Consider the following 18,067-nt stretch of genomic DNA (forward strand, 5'->3'; position numbering starts at 1 on the left):
AATGTGCGATTTTACTGGCCTCCCATCTTTCCTGAAGCCGCCGGTTAAGGATCGAGGTCAGTTGGCCTCTTAGGGTCAATAGTTTAACCTGCAAAGGTGCTAAAACAGCATCTGTAGAAGCCAAGTTGGCATCAATGTCAACCTGTGCACTAGTCAGGTTCGCCTCAACTGAGGCAATAGCCTCTCTATATTCCCTCCTTCTATATGACATCTTACTTGTAATAAGGCCCCTCAAAGAGGCTTTAAGTGAGTCCCAGACCACACCAGGTCCAGCAGAACCCACATTCATCTCTAAGAAAGACCTCACTTCAGTTTTTTAAAAAGTGACATCTTCAGGGTGAGAAAGTAGAGTACGGTCAAAAGACCAAGTCCTTACTGCATCAGAGGTAGGTACCATAAGTTCCAGGAAAACTGCAGAATGGTCAGATAAATGTAACGGGAAATAACAAATGTCCCTAACTGCGTCGGATAAACTATGGTTAATTAATATAAAATCTATCCTGGACTGGTGATTATATTTATAATTTCTAAAAGACACCCCCTGCTGCTGCCCGGCCCTTAACCTCCAAATATCGATATATCCGTATTGTTTCATCTCATTCAACAAGAAAGATCTTGATTTTGAAGGGACACGGGATCTACTGTTATGAGATTTATCCAGGACTGGATCTAAAACAATGTTGAAGTCGCCAGCTAATATAACTGGTTCCGGGAAGGACAAAAGGTGAGAAAAAATCACTTCCAAAGATGTAGGGTCATCAAGATTGGGACCATAGTATCCAACAATAGTAAAACAGGCACCCATAATTACCACAGAAGCAATAACCCATCTTCCCGCAGGGTCAACTTTAAACTCTAATACCCTGGCCCTAAGCTGCTTTCTGAAAATCAGTGACACACCTCGGGAAGTCATAGATTGTGAGGTTGATATCATAAAATCAATCCATTTATTCTTTTTAACCAAGGTATCGATTTCAGACTGGATCAAATGTGTCTCTTGAAGGATGATGACCTGGGCATCAGAGTCCCGGAGATACTGCATCAATATTCTAGCCCTAGGTTTAGTACGGAGCCCATTGACATTCCAAGACATAATCTTTAAACTAGCCATCTCCACTGAACCAGAGCACAACCAGTCTTGCCTTTATAATGCGACCAGATATATACTGACCCACCTCCATGAGAAAACTCGCAGTACAACATGAAAAACTTAAAAAAACCTACAGAAAATAGAAATGATGGCTGATGAGGAATTTTTAAATTTTGCCCGTGAACCCCCCCCCCCCCCCCCCCACCACCCGCCCTTCACCCTCCCCATGGAGAACCCGTGGTGTATCTAACCGGATCAAGTCCAGTAGATGGCACCCCTACCTCAGGCTCCCGTTACACCCCCCCTGAAACTCACAGCTAAAAGGTAAAGAAAAAAAGGGAAGTGATCCCACTTATGATAGTGTAAAAAAAAAAAAAAAAAAAAAAAAGGAAACCAGGAGAAAGCAAGAGAAAAACATACTTTTTTTTTTTTTTTTTTTCCTTCTTTCTTTTTTTTTTCTTCTTTCCCTTCCTCCCCCTTCTCCTACTCCTTTCCTTCCCTGAAATAATAAAAGAAAAGTAATAGATTTTTTTTTTTCTCTCTTCCTCTTTCCTTCTCATTTTTTTTCTTAAATATGCTTCAATCCCTGTGAGCGACCATAAGGCTGTAAAAGGACCTAAACTCCAAGAGAAAAAAGCGAGTTAAGTGCTATTACCAGATGACTTATTGCCTATATCCAAAAGGAATTCATCGGCAGCTTCGATTGACCTAATGTTTACCATTTTATTATTATACATGACCTTCAGAGAGGCCGGGAACACCAATTGAGCAGAAGCGCCCAACTTCCTAAAGGACTCCAGCCGCCTTCCAAACTCCCATTGCTTCTCAAGTGTGACCCTAGATAGATCAGACCTGATGAGGAAAGTAAACCCCTTACCAGGTAGGGACTTCTGTTTAAGAGCTGCATTCAGTATCTGCTCTTTGAGAGTGTATGTAAGGAAATTAACAAGGATTTTACGCGGCTTTTGCCTTTGCGGGTTCTGTTTGAAGGGTTCCCTATGGACCCTCTGAATGTCGGTTGCTAGCTGCTCCAGGGATTGACCCAGACATAAACCTTCCTTCAAAAGGCAAACAAACTGCTTAACATCCGCCCCCTCAGATCCCTCCGGAACATTAAGAATACGAATGTTACATCTTCTTGCGTTATTTTCTAAAACCTCCATCCTGTCCAACAAGGCCTGATCATCTCTTTTAAGTTTAGTAATGTCCTCTTCTGTCTTAACTAGATGTACCGACATTATAGCTAGTTTTTCCTCCAAGACTTCTGTCCTTGTTGACAGCCCATCGATCTTATTATCCAATGACTGGCAATAATCGCGAATCTCCTTCTGCATAACTGAGGATTGCTCGAACCCTTTTTTTATGTCCTGAGACAAGGCAGTGAGCATCGCAAATAAGGTGGCTGCCGAGATGTTTTCTGGTGTTGCTTCTTCACAAGATGGAATGGAAGGTACAAGAACAGGGACAGATGTTGCCAAGGATAGCTCGAGAGACGGCTCCAATACAGTAGCCCCCCCAGTGACCTGCGTGATGGATTCAAGAGCACAGGAATCGGAATGGGTAAGACCACCTTCACTAGCTGCTGCAACGTCGCCCCTCATATTAGAACTAATAGGTGTTGCCCGGCCTCCCGTCATTTCACAAGACAAAACTCCACTCTTGGGTATAATAATAGGTGGGGAAGGTACGGGGATTCCAGGAGCAACTGAGACAGCTGGCGCTACCTCCCTTACAGTCATCACGGAGTCACCAGGAACCGAAAGGGTTGGCACATCAACTAAAGGGGGGGGGGGGGGTTGAGAGAGATGATGGAGTTAAAGTAGGGGAAATCAGTTGAGCAGAATCATTTGGTGTGGTCATTGCCTTGGATTCCACAAGGCGCAAGACCTGTGGAACAACTTTGAAGTATGACCGAAGAGATGGTGTAATTTTAGATGTAACCTCGGCTCCAGCAACGGGATTACGTGTTACTTTCCCTCTGGTGCCCTTTGATTTCACCTCCTTGGATAAATAGGAGGAGGTTCTCATACCAAATTGGGGTGGAATAACGGCACCGGATGAATTAGAGCCGATAACAACCCCCCTCGTAGGCACTCTAGCCTGCTCCTTACCTCGTCCTCGACCAGATTTCCCACCTCTCCCCTTACCTCTGGATGTTTGATAGTGTTGGTGCAAACCTTCAGAATCTTTTAATACCACACACTGAGGTAAGACAGAGGCTGATTCCTGTGTGCTTGTGTCGCTGTAACCATCCGCTTCCGTCGTAACCGCTTCAGTATTCTCAGCTGTAACCTGAGAACAGTCTTCCAAATGGTGAACAAGGCTGTCTCCAACACACACAGCACGCACCAAACTGCGCGCTCTCCTGCCGCGCCGCAGCTCCAGGGCGGCTGAGGACCATGACCACCGAACCAGTGAACAGCCGATGGAAGAGGAAGAACCGCGGCAACCAGGAGTATCAGCTGCACCTCCAAGAGTACCAAGGGCGTCACCAGCAGGGATTTTGCTACCGGAGCAGCAAGGCATAGAGAGAAGACAGATCCGCACCAAAGGGAGGAATTAGGACCCAGCAGCAATCGGGCGGCAGGCAGTCAGTAGACCGCAGCCACCGCACGTAGCACACAGAGGAAAACCAGCAAACCCAGCAAGACTCCGAGGAAACTGCCAAAACCGAGGGCACAGACACAGGCACAAAACACCGGTAAGAGATTCAAAACACTGAATTAGTGACCGCCATCGGCAGCCATCGGTAACTCAGACGGGGAAATCGAGGGAGCCGGGGGAAGCGAGGAAACGGGAGCCCGAACTCACGGAGCACCACGGCAGATCAGCCGTCTGCCGCCATGTTCTCCAATGCCGCCAACCTACAAATGATTGTTAAAAAAATATCAAATAATTGTGTAACAGGAAGATATTTGCGGTCACATGATTACTTGAAATATTCAAAGTATTCCGCTCAGTAATCTTTGTTAAGTATTGTATATACATATATAAAGTGCTTTGCTATCACTAGGTTGTCTGTGAATGTGCATCTGGTATTTCTGTTTTTCCTGCACAATGCTATGGGCTAAGTATTATAACTTCTCTCTTTTACAGGACTTTGCCATGCCAGCAGCCAATGGAATTGCTCTGAAGTTGCTCCCTCTAGATCCAAAAGACCATGGAACCCAAAGATGCAGAATTGGACCTGAGATATTTTCTTACTTGAAAGCTAAGATCGGTGCTCCATTACGGATTACTTTGCATGGCTTTGGAGATTGCTTGTGTACTGCCTGGCCACGAAAAGACCTATGTGATGGGTACATACAGCTGGATTTAAAGTGCACAAATATTGGCCTAACTAAGCTAGAATTAAAATCGCAAACCATTGATGCAACCCAAATAAGTACTGTGATGTGTAACAAATTACGAAAAGTCACGGTTCGAGTCGTTCTTACAAGTCTTAAAGCAAAGCAAGACACTCCTGACATTATTTTGCAAGAGACTGTTAAAGACTTGTTAAAAAATGTTTATTTTTCTGTCAACCATGTGGTTTCAGTTACATCAACAGGAACTCCTATTTTGTATATTGAAATACTTGCTACAGATCCCCTTACAATAGAGGCTGGGTATATAACATCAAAAACAAGTGTGTGTATCAAGGAAATTATTACTATGGAACAGTATGAACATTTGTCAGCAAAGGAGCCTCTGGAAATGTCAGTTGCAGGAATGGATGATTTACGCACCTCATTAAAAGAATTAATTGCTCTTCCTTTACAGTATCCTAAAACCTTTACAAAATTAGGTCTTTCTTGTCCCAGAGGTATTTTGTTAGTGGGTCCCCCTGGAGTGGGGAAGACGTTACTTGTGAGAGCTGTTGCAAAAGACGTGGGCGCTATCTTGCTGTGTATCAATGGTCCAGCAATACATGGTGCACGACCGGGAGAAAGCGAGGAAAACTTGCGTCGGCTATTTGAACAAGCTAGCCAATCTTATTCTAGAAGACCAACTGTTCTCTTTATTGATGAAATCGATTCATTGTGTCCCAAACGTGGAGGTTCAAATAATGCTCCAGAGAATAGAGTTGTTGCACAGCTTCTGACTTTGATGGATGGTATCCACAGTACAACTAAAATGATCATCGTGGGTGCAACAAATCGTCCTGGTGCCCTCGATCCAGCTCTCAGGAGACCAGGTAGATTCGACCGAGAGGTAATCGTATATCTGAAATCACACTTGTAGTAATTCAAGCACAGATATTCATTCTTGTTCCTCAATGTTTATACAATATGAAATGATTCCTGTATCCTTTACAAAGAATCCTAAATGTTTGTGAGCATGTAAACACATAGAGGTGGAATAATCTGCTCTTGGCACATGTTAAGGAAATTTGTTTATTTTCTAGAAACCTGCACCTTTGGAATTGATGTCATATGGGAAAGATGGTATAAACTAAGTCCACGTTGCTTACTTTCCATTTCACAACCTCTCTCCCCCTCCTGGTGGCAGTTCCTTTTGTCAGAAGTTTGGTTCCTTTGATTGATAAATGACAGACATACTTATCACATTCTATTGATTTAATTAACTAACTTGTGCAAAATGATCTTTGTGTCTGTGACTTTCGCAAGTAACATTTTACACTGCTTGTGTGTTACAAGACACTGAAGAAGCCCAATTTTATCCTTTTTTCCCAAGTTGCTTTTTATTGAATTATTTTTAGTGTGTCAATACAAAAATACAACAATCAAGGGGTTAGGGTAATAACAGCCCTGCTGGACTCAAACCACTGGGTTGACAAAACCCTAAGAACATCTCGAGTTCCAAAAGTTCATGAACCAGTTTGTAACAGTAAATGTTACAAATCGTTGTAGAGTGCAAAAAAGAAAAACATAAGTGTTGCTTGTTTTGTTACAGCTAAACAATTTCAAGTTTCAGTAGTCACTTGCCATTCATATCAAGTTCAATAATTGTTTTCTTTGATGTTGTGCAACATCAAAGAAACCAATTACTGCGCTTGATATGAATGGAAAGTGACTATTAAAATTTGAAGTTGTTTGGCTGTACTACATCAATAACATTTAAACAGGCACTGAATTTTGGAAGTAATGTTAGGTATGTAAAGGTACGAACTTGCAAAATGAAAATGAAGAACTCATGAAATTAATATTGTATTGATATGTTCAAGAACTAAATGTAATTTTTCTTTTATTCAAAGTTATTATGTTTTTCTTTTTTGCACTCTGTACCAATTTGTAACATTTATTGTTACTGTGCTTCATGAAATTGGGTCAATACAAACAATTTAGTAATATTGGCACCAATTGGGCTTGTCGTAAAACAGTAGAATCACAGTATAACTTCTTCGCATTTAGCCTAATCTACCTCACATAATATATTAGAGCACCACATACTGTACTCGGCTTAACAGTTTAACATTTAAAGAAACCGCTCCCTTACCTACTCAGACTTGGCGATGCACACTCTGCATAGGACATTCTTACAGATTCACAAGTGAGAGTCTAAGTACAATTAGAACTTCATCAATAGATAGTAGTCTTCTAACTCCACCTCATTTTAATCCAGCTAATAATTTGTTTAGATCTATAAAGAACCATCTTTTAATGACTTTTGGTACTCCCCAGATTCCAACCTACGTGGGTCCAATATCGACCTTGGCTATTGCCCATATTTTAATCAGTGAAGAGTTAGCACAATCTTATGAGGGCTGTGTAGTTAAGGCAAGTAATATGAATGACCACAACCCTATTTTAACTCTAAACCTATTTGTGAGCATGAAAGGGGACAAGAAAACGATTCACAGGGTAGTATATAATGGAAACAAGGGTATTAATATCAAATGGGAAAAAGTTGATAAAATGTCCTTCCTCACAGACCTCATGATAAATAATAAGTCTGATATGGAGACAGTGCTCTCAGACTCCGCTTCACCGGAGGAGGTTTTAGGGGCCTTTACAAATTTAAACGACTTCATGTCAGACAAATTAACTAAATCTAGTAAAAAAGCTCCTGAAAACCCAAGACTGTTTAATAAGATCTGCTCTGAAGCCCATAAGAAGCTATGGTCTGCCCTAAAAAAGAATCCGCGGAATAAGGACGAAATAGCAGAAGCCAGGAAAAATTATAAAAGGGTAATTGGTGAAAGGAAACAGTTCTTGAAAGATAAGGCCTGGGAAGATTTAAAAATTGCCTCAAGCCTTAAAGGTTCACATGCATTTTCGGAGGTGGTAAACTCATCCCCTATGACTGGTGCTGAAATGCCTAATTTAGACACTGTAGTGCCAGCTGAAGCCTGGGTTAATGATTTTTCGAAACTTTTTTCTCCGAAACAAGGGATAGCAAATGGCCCACTTGCACCAAAAATTCCTTATGACATGAGATCTGCTAAGGCCTTAAGCGACTTGATAGAGGCGGGTGATGTAATGTTGGCTATAGAGAATAGTCGCCCAGAGAAAGCCGCAGGTCCGGATAGAATCCGGTTGACTTATATAAGTATTTAACAGATTTTTGGGAGACGTTGATAACAAAAGTCCTTAAGGCAGCAATAGAGGGCCCATTAGTTAAGACCTGGCAAGAAGCCATCATAGTTCCAATTTTTAACAAGCTTTGGCATAGCCAATAGGTCTCGCCTTTGGGACCTAAGTATTTAGTTATGCAGCAGGTCCCAAAGGCGAGACCTATTGGCTATGCCAATGCTTGTTGTTATATCTTGGCATGTTGAGAGGTTAGGGGACTGGGTCTTGATTTCAGGTTGGGAGCACAGCAATGACCTACTCAATTTGAATGCGTAGGTAATACAACCGGAGACGTGAAATGAAAGGTTCACTACCAGGAATAACAGGAAGGTAGAAAGTTAGGCTGGTTAGAAAGGTAAGGAGGGGTAGAGGCAGGCATGGTGGTGAGGGGAGAAACAGATGCATGATAGGAGAGCGCTGTGAGGGAAGGAGGCGAAATGGGAAGAGGCACTGAAAGGTGAGTCGGGTAAAGACCGTAGTGAGGCAAACAGAAGGGCTGCGAGGGGTGAAGGGTAGACAAAGAAGTAAGGTGTAGAAGAAAAAGATTCAGGGGCAAAGACAAGTAAATCAAAGACGGAGAGAGGAGAATAACGCAGTCGTAGAACGAGAGAGGGTCAGGTAGAGAGAGGGAGAGGTGTGTCAGAGACAGGTAGAGACAGCTGAGGAAGAGGGAATAATAAAGACTGAGGTAGACAGGTGAGGTAGAGGGGTGCGTTGATGTAAAGGAAGTGCAGAGATGTGTTTGGACAGTTGTCCGTGGCAGCAGCCGGACTCACACTCGCCACGCTCCCGGCCTCCAGGGTTGGAGTAAATGAGGAATTCCCAAGCAGGAGGCTGGCCTCGGCAAGGAGCACAAGAGGGCAATATGCAGCGGCAGAACAGGGGAACCTAGACCCATGCAGCCATACAAAAGGATGTGACGTATCGTGACGGAAGTAGCCCAGCGACGTTACTGGTTATAAACTAGAAGTGGAGGGGCGAGGGAGGGACAGACGGACACCACTTGCACAAAGGGGGCATTGAGGGCCTGAACGGCCGCACAAAGCACAGAGTCGCACACCCGGGTCCCAGCTGGGTAAAATGTGGCAGTTCACTTTCGGACTCGGTCCCGTAAACAGTGATTTGTAGAGAGCAGGGACATGTCCACTTCACTGAACAGCCAAATACAGACGATGCTCTATCGTGCTCGTCTTGCTGGCAGCGCTACCCTGCCCAACCACCGCTGGGTAATGTTTGCTGCATAAGTGCCCGTGTCAGGGTTGTTTGTGAACTATCATTTGTGGTACCTCAGATAGGGGAGTCTTTGTAAAAATATTAACCCACCCCAAACAGTCTAGAATCCATGCAATAGACAGGTGCAAAGAAATGTCTTGCGACTGCGCAGGGTCCAAGTCAGAACACTTGAGTGGTGGAAGGTGATATGATGTGGTGCGGGGCCACTTGCGAAGTGCAGAACCGCTCTCGGGAAACAGTAAAAAGAATGAAACGTTTGAAGAAGGCGCAGTTTTAAGAGATGTTTCCAGCGAGTATGTTTTTATTCGACAATACCAATGCACCACGTTCCACATACTGGCCTGAACCAACATTGCAGTCATGCCGCTAAGGTGCCATATGTTGTCTCACTACAAAGTGCAAGGTGTTATTACATTTTTTTTATTTCAACAGTATTGCTTTGCTACTGAGAGCTAAAACAAGCATTGGCCGCGCGTCCGTGAAAGCAATCGCGCTAAGAAGCAGCAGCTGTTTTCAAGCACACTCGTGCTTGTGGCACCATCCGCCTTGCGGGAGCGAGCAACAGCCAATTAACATGCGCGCCGCTGCTCGCTCCTGCAAGGTGGATGCCGCCATAAGCATGTGCTTCAGAAAGAGCCAGAGCGACGGCTAAAGGCCCTCCTACGTAGCGCGTGCGCCCTGCGTAGGCGAGACCTAAAAAGGGGGAAATAGCCCAGCCTCACTGTTATCGTCCAGTTTCCCTGCTGGATAGTTCAGTTAAAATCCTGGGCAGGGTAATTTTGGCAAAATTAGAACTAAGGGCGCTGGAACATCAGGCTCTCTCGATATACCAGTTTGGATCTTGGCCTGGGCTGGGTACTATTGAACAAACATTAAACTTGGCATTAATTTTCCAAAAGTACACTAAAGCACAAAGGGGCAGTATTCATTTAGCCTTTATGGACCTAACCTGTGCATTTGACACAGTAAATCGTAGCAAATTATGGTCCATAATGTCACAAATGGGGATTTATGGAGCAATTATCATCTTGGTAAGCAGGCTCCATAAACACACCTCAGCACGCTACAGTAGCGGAGGAGATTCGACAGAAGAATTCCACTCTGATATAGGGGTAAGGTGGGGGGGTGGGGGTGTCCTTGCCCCATTCCTCTTTTTATTATATATTAACGAACTGTGAGACCAACTTTGCATGGTGGGGAAAGACATCCCAAGACTAAATACGTGCAAAATCCCTGTACTGTTATATGCTGATGTTGCTGTCCTGATAGCCAGGGCAGCAAATGGCCTACAAATACTGCCGGACTCTTTTAATGCTTTCATGAATGATTTAGGGTTAAAAGTTAATTGTACTAAATCTTTTATAATGAAACGTGGACCACATAATTCTAAAATAAGGACATTTTTATTGGGGCGGTAAAAAAATTAAGAAAGTCCCGTATTTTACTTATCTGGGGGTACCATTTGATGTTGATTTTAATTGGAAACGTACTTTAAACATTAGAATTAGGCAATTCCAGAAATCGCCATATTGTAAGAAGACTTCACTTCTCCCCAGAGCTCCCCTGTTGCCGTGTGCCATGGTGAAGTAGGAATGAACTACTTAAAAGACAACATTGACCGCTGATGCTCTGGATTAAAATTTGGAAGAACCCTGAGGCTGCCCTTTGTAGGACAATACTGGCAGATTGCATGAAGCTGGATAACAGCCTAGATATACCCTGGTTAAAGTATGTCAAAACTGGCTTTGTTAAAATGGGTGTCACAGAATATTATACAAATCCTGACACCTTAAAGAATGTCTCGTCTCCCTCTATTAAATCACTTTTCTACCGCAGTCTTGAGCGGGCAGATACTATATGTAATTCGACTGGTCATCCAGAGCCTTTTTTCCAGCCAAAAAGAGAACTTGCCCTTTATTGACTTATTGAAAGGCAGACATTTTTGGTGACTAGGCTGCGCCTAAAATTAATACATTAACTAGTTGCATTCTTTATTCAAGGCTCATGGTTTGCATCACTCCCTGTATGCCCTTGTGATAGTCGTTCATGCCAAAGCACTACGCACTTTATTTTATTCTGTAGTTTTTTTAACCCCCCAGAGGAAACAGTTTATTCACCCACTCTTACTTGCTGTAGGTATTAGAAATCACAAATTGGCAATGGAATACTTACTCTCCCTAGGAACAACCGAAATCATATACTGTATTTTAAACTATCTTTTTACTGCTTTTAAGATTTGTAGTAAATATTAATTATTGTTCATAATCTGTAAATTTTGTGTTTGTGGAATTGTTGGCTTTTTTTAAATTAAATATGTATGTGCATTCTTTTATGGCTCTCTCGGAGTCGAACAAAGTATTCTTGAACTTGACTGTTGGTAGGGACATAAAATGATATAAAATCCTCGGCAGGAGCAGCATCTTAGCCATTTCTACCATACTCAAATGGAAGAATGGCAGCTGGCACCAAAAAGGTGACAGCTATGGCAGTGGCAACCTACTCTATATTTCCCATCAGAAACCGGTCATTGTCATGATAGACCTGGACCGCTAAATATTTGAAGGTGTCTAACTCTCATCATAGAAGCAATTCAAGGTCAGGTGGACGATTCAGTCCCACCACCTGCAACGGAAAAAGACAGGTTTTATCCCAGATCGTTTTGGGACCCAAGACTTCACTGAATCTTTTGAGTTCCTCCATTAAATCGGGCAGCTCACCAATGGGGTTGTAGATAAACAATGGGGCATCTTCTGCGTATAAAGTGTGTATTTTGTGGGAGATGTATGCTCCATGATTGTGCTCTGTAGCACATCAAACATGCCAAGGGCTCCACTGTCAATGTAAAGAGCTGTGGGGAGAAAGACAATCCCTGTATGTTAACCTACTCAATCTCCCATTGCCTTGACCAATGCTAACACATACCAACACTGGCAGTTGTAGGAAGGTACCAGTGCTGATCCCTATTTTCCGCAAAACGTCAGAAGAAGGTTCCAAAATCCTTTTCTATATTAAGAGAGCCAACTGCTGCCCATTGTTGCCCCCTGGGAACCCCTATCCATGACGTGAAAAAGCCATTGGAGGTTGGCATGAGTGTTTTGTCCAGGGTTAGAGCCACTCTGATCCGAGTGTACTAAAAAGGCATCAGGGGATGCATGCAATCTCTTCCCTATCATTTTCTCTACTATCTTACACTCAGTATTGAGCAGGGATAGAGGTCTATATGATTTCACATCCAACGGATCACTACGCATAGTGATGGCCTCCCGTGCAGATCTTGGTAGGTCACCTTTCCGAAGTGCCCCTTCATACATGTATAATAATTTTGGTACATGTTAGGTGTTATAAGCTGCGTGAAACAATTGAATGATAGCCAGTTTGACTTCCTTTATGGTGAATGGAGCATCTAGAGTTCCTTTTTGTTCCACATTTAAGCCTGTTAGATATCTTATCCAAGTACTCACAGGCACTCATAGTAGTCTTGGCACTCAATGTGGTATACAGAACCTCATAATACCAGGTAAGCATTCAATTAAAATTTGATTAAGAGTGTGTTCTTAAAACCTGTATCTGTGTGTATAGCACCGATAGATATTCTTTCAAGATCAATTCTCAACAGCCAGGCCAATGTTCGCCCAGTTAGGTCCTCATTCTTGTGTTGCATGACAAAATACTCTGTGCCGATGATCTCTGCTAATCTGTCAGTAAGAGTGAGTGAATGTTGTTTGGCCTCGATAAAGGTATGCATACTTTGGACATCAGTCACATCCTCTGTATTTTCAGCACAACCTCAGACATTTTCATTTGTTTGGTTAATTTGAGCTCATGGGTAGTTTTCAGGCAGATACGGATGATAACCACTTTAAATGTGTTCCATTCACTTGATGGTTCTGCTGCCATGCCTTCATTGCCAGTGAAATATTGGTCAATGTTTTCACCCACTATGGCCCCATTTGATAGACATTAATAATGGGCAGTGGGCAGATTCTGATCAGCCTAGGTATCCAATATCTATTATGGAGTTTGCTATGTCTGCTCCCTCAAAAAACAAGTCCAGCCATGTGCTAATATTGTGGGAGGAAAATTAATATTCCTTTTTATATGGTGGAAGTTTCACGTCATATGTCTGTTAAATGTTACCTGTGAGCTCATGCGGCCCGGTTCTGCATGCTCAGCCGACTAGGTGCCCCTGGCAGTGGAGCGACCGACCTAGCCAACATAACTGTATTATAATCTCCTCCCCCAGATTGCTGGTGAGTCCCATTTTTTTAAGCAACAATGGCATAGCATTTTGTATATTGTAAGAGGAGCCCTGATTGGTGTTAGGGGCATATAATCAAATCAGTGACACCTTAATGAAGAACAACTGCTTCAGGCTCAATTCAGAAAAGACCGAAGTCCTCAACATGGCGTTCACCCCCTCTGTCTGGGATGACTCCTGGTGGCCTGCAACGCTTGGAACCCCCCCTCCCTACACCCACAGACCACGCATGGAACCTCTGCATCATCCTGGACTCCTCCGAGCCACCAAATCAACGCCGTCTCATCGTCCTGCTTCCACACGTCTGGCCTGCTCTGAAAGATTTTCAATTAGATCCACACAGAGTCCAGAAAGGCGGTCACCCTTGCACTCCTCAGTAGCAGAATCGACTATGGCAACACACTACGCTGGCATCACCCAGAATCTCCTCAAGAAACTGCAGAATTTCCGAAAACCTCTGCCAGACTCATCCCCAACATTTCCCGCCACATCACCGGCCACCTGAGAGACCTCCACTGGCTCCCAGTCAACAAAAGAATCACCTTCAAGCTCCTCACACACGACTTCAAAGTCCTACACCACATGGACCTGCGTACCTGAACAACCAGCTCGCATTCCACGCACCCACCAGAGACCTCCGCTCCGCCCAGGTGACCCTGGCCACCGCCCTACGTATCTGCAAGACCACAGCTGGAGGAAGATCCTGCTGCTACCTCGCAGCAAAGACCTTGAATACACTTCCTCTCCACCTCAGGCAATCACCATTACTGCCTCACTTCAGGAAGGACCTCAAGACCCAACTCTTTGACTGAACCACAGCGTCCCGTCGGACCAGCAGCCAACGCCTCTCCATGACCCACTACCAGTGGTGGGTTCTCTTCGCTGCTCCTAGGGTGTCGCCACTGCATGTGGCACCCACGTCCCCCAAGCAGTGGAACCGCTCTCACTTCGATTGCTTGGCATTTACATGCGCCACAGCCTGCACTGCAACGCTACTGAGCCAGCTTTAGAGGCAATCTGCTCAGCCCTCAGCCACCACCCCTGAGATCTAACTCACAAAGCAATTAGGCAGCAGGCTCACCATACAAGGGTTAGCTCTAATGGTCCACCAGTCTGGTCTCCCAGAAAGCGACCACTGCTCCATTCAGCAATACTGTGCCATCTTGAAAAGCAGAGCCTGTGTCATAGATTCAGCAATATACCTGAGAAACATCGCAAGGTAACAGTTTCTGACGGTCCTCCATGTCTCCAGGAAGATCATATGCCGTTGAGTGAGTTTGATTGGCACTGGGAACCCATTTAGCCTATAATATGACAGAATATTCAGAGTCCCTCCGTCTCCCTGGGAACAGCCCCAGAAAGCGTCCCCTTATAACTTGCACTAAGCCAGGCTTTCAAGGCCAACTTTTTTCTTTTCTCTCTGACTCCTTAGCCATAGTAATATTTCAGCAGTTGTGTTGGTCGCCACTATATGCTTTGTACGAGATTGTGAGCTCACACAAAAGAATAAGGAAAACAGCTATTCTCTCTTCTGTAATACAAATATTTGACACACTTTTTTAACTTGGGTGTTACTTCATATGCAAACATTATTTTGGTCTCTTCACTTTATCGATTTCTCTTAGATTTACATGGTTGATGCATTTTTAAGTGGCTAGTGTCACAGCAAGCTTGTAGCATGTAGAAGGTCTCTCCCAGACAGTGTTATATTTTGTAGCCCTAAATAAGGATTGCAGGCTTTCCGTGAATTAATGAGCCTTTTAAGGTGGTGGTAAATGAAACCATGAAGACTATGAGTTATAGATCTTTTGTTTGTTTCATGGAAGGCTGCTAAATGATTTTTTTCTAGAGCACGTGATGATTTGCAGTACTATATGTCAAAATCATGATACAAGGGAAGGATTTGGAGGTAGGTTTCTCAAAACAGTTTTGATCTAAAGTGTTGCAAATAGTAGTGGATAGTGAAACTTCAGGCACATGTTGCATCGTAATAATCGATGTTTTTGGCATTGTTTTGATTGCAAAAGTGGATTCTAATACAGATCTGCTTGGTATTTAAATGTAATCAGTTTCCAAAAATAAATCTTCATAATTATACCTTCTATCTTCAGTAAGTAGCCGCCTTCAGCTTGAATCAGTATTGGATGTAGATATTATTTTATTTGTGATGGGTTTGTGCTGTTTAGCTCTGCATATAATGCACACCATAATTGGGAGCGACAAAAACAACGTCTACAATGCAGTTAAATTGTGGTGATCTGATCCTCTAAAGAGATCCCAGCGCATTTATCCCCTTCTTTTAAATAATGTCGTTTGCTTTCAAATAATGGGCCTCTGAAAATGCAAAACATCCAGCACTCAACTAATCTTATCCAGATCACTGTGGCTCAGCATTGAGACTTCCACAGTTTTAGTGTTATCTATCACTGTACTTTCTAAGAATTCCATAATCGTACGGTTATAGTGAGCCTTTAGCCAAGCACTGTAGTAGTTTTAATTTAAAAGCGAAAAATAAATATGATTTCACGACACAAGCAATATTACTTCCATTTTCCAGTGTGACTCACGTCTGTAGTGCATTACGTATGTGACCTCACAAGTAAGGCTGCTGCTATTTTATTAAAATAGCAAACGTTGATTGCGCTCATGTAATTTTACAGCCTTTAAAAAGCCCCAGGCTTACCAGCCAAAGTGGTAAAAGGTGTTGGCTGTGGGAGAAACCGTGTTCATATAAATAATAGAGTAGACTAATACTCTCCAAAGGTAAATGGCCTTTCAGTGAATGAATCGCACCACTTGAAGTCAGAAAAGATAACTTCTCCACCTAGTATTGTCATTGGATGTTTAGTAAAAGTACTTGTGAATTTGAATGATTAAATTTGAAACTCTATTTGTGTTAATTAAGTAAGCTTCTGCGAAATTCATTAACAGAATATTGGGTACATGCATGCTCTCTCATAGCAAATGTAGTTTATCCTTACAGAAGAGGATGCCCAGCCTACATTCCTGGAGTGTGTCCTTTTTCCACAAAAGCACAATCTCCTCACACCACTTCCCACTGTTTGTGTTAACCACAGTTTATAATTTTCTTATGTGATCCTTGGTGTCACAGAGCAGAATGCCTGCAATTTTTTAATCGGGAAAGATGAGCAGAATTATTATTATTTTTTTTAAACTTGTGCTACCCTGTAGTTCTCCATAACAATAGCAGCAGTAAGTAAGGACTTTGACTGATTCAAAGATTAGCTATGCTAATTTAGTTTGTCAGGCTTCCAAGGTCCAACTTTTGCATCTCTCAGACACTCGGAAATCAGCTGCCTGGTTAGTTTTTAGTTGACTGGAAGAGACTCACTCACTCATTGCCAGACAGCGGTCATCCAGTTAAGCCAGAAGGGACTTTTAGGGTCCAAAGTCTAACCTTTGAGTGTCTCACTAGCTTAGCCATGTACGTTTCGAGGAAGAAATCATGTTACATATATCCAGCCACTTGTTTTTCTTTTGCACACTAGTACATTTTCAATATTTCAAAGCAAGATTTGCCCCCCCATTGAGTCCTCTGGTGCATTTCTATCTTTATCCATTAACCTTTGCTTGTTTGCACAGCTAATATGATTGACTTAACAGTATCTACTGTATTAATGGATAAATCAAATCAAACTGTAGGCAACATTAGGTGTGCAGCCAAAATCTATAATGTATTCTTTAAATGTAGTTGTTAGACCTGGCACCATTGGCGTGGGTCTCCCTTCCATTTTTTGCTGTTGTTAGATGCTCTGGGCGCTGTGCCAATGCCATTCAGTGCCACAGCGCGAATGCTCCCTGTGTAAAGATGACATGTGAATTGGTATATCCATGATTGGCTTATTTGGTTTACTTGTTAGCCCCTAGTAGCGTGGCCTGTGTGTGCCCAGGGCTGGTAAACCAAATGCTGCTGGTGGGCCTTCAGCGCTGGTTTGCACCACCCACAGAAGCAGCTTGTAAAGTGTGTCTCAGACCTGCCACTGCAGTGTCTGTGTGCAGTCTAGAACTGCCATCTTGGCTGTGAAGTGCACCCACTTCCCAGCCCCTGAGCCTTCCCTTGGCATCATGCAAGCCACCCCTATGGTAGGGTGCAATGTATTGTGTAACATAGGACATGCTCTGATGTGTGTAACATGTCCTGGTAGTGAATTACACCCAATTTCGTTTTTCACTACTTTACGGCTACCTGTTCTTCGTAGGCCAGAATGGGAGGTTTGGCTATTACATTCTATAGTCCTAACTGACCCACAGAACATGGTAGAAAAACGAATTTAGTATGCCTGAGATCAGAATATTCAAATACATCTTTTAGTGAAGTTTATTTTTATATCCTGTGTTTGAAAATACCACTTTTAGAAGTAGGTATTTTCTTGCCTAAGCCTTCCAGTGTGCTCTGCTGTTGTGTATTGGCTGTCTGGTTTTGGAGGGAAAGGACAGGCTGAGTCAGACCTGGGTTGAATAGAGAGATCTGCATTGGAGTATGGGGAGGGGTAGCTCCTGGACCTGAATAGGGCTGTGCCTGGCAAGGTGAATGCTGGCTCCACCTCCCACTGTGCGTCTGATGGCAGAGCCCCTCTTTCTGAAAGGTAGGATGCAGCCTGGTAAACAAAGTGCGCCAGGGCTGGGCAGAACTGGTTCTGGCTGGGTTCAGGGACTTGTGGCTTCTTAGAACAAAGTCTTTTGGGGTATAAATATCTGTGCTCAAACCCCTACAATTTGTATTGCTCCTGGACAACAAGAAGAACCTCTGTCCGTGTAACTGAAAGAATCTGCAGGAGAGGACTGTCCTTGTGTGCTGTTTCTTGGACTGGCCTGCAGTGGTTACTACTGGACTTGGAAGAAGAGGAAAAGGACTTTGAAGGAACTTTTATTTTTGCTACAGCAATCTCCCAAGGGCTAGAAGAGAGCTAGCCTCCTGCTGGAGTCTCAGGCACATCAGAATCCACCACC

At 43.3% G+C, this 18,067-nt stretch overlaps 1 protein-coding gene across 5 annotated transcripts in view; it reads left to right on the top strand.

The window, feature by feature from the left end:
• The window catches only part of AFG2B (AAA ATPase AFG2B), a 271,306-nt gene that overhangs the window by 48,179 nt on the left and 205,060 nt on the right, over positions 1 to 18,067 (top strand). For all 5 annotated transcript variants that reach the window (XM_085644230.1, XM_085644234.1, XM_085644231.1 and 2 more), the window contains one exon: positions 4,187 to 5,284. In XM_085644230.1, coding sequence (XP_085500356.1) covers positions 4,187 to 5,284 — 1,098 coding nt within the window. The remainder of the gene's footprint in view (positions 1 to 4,186; positions 5,285 to 18,067) is intronic.

This window comes from Triturus cristatus, chromosome 3_1, assembly GCF_964204655.1.
Source record: "Triturus cristatus chromosome 3_1, aTriCri1.1, whole genome shotgun sequence".
NCBI lineage: Eukaryota > Metazoa > Chordata > Amphibia > Caudata > Salamandridae > Triturus > Triturus cristatus.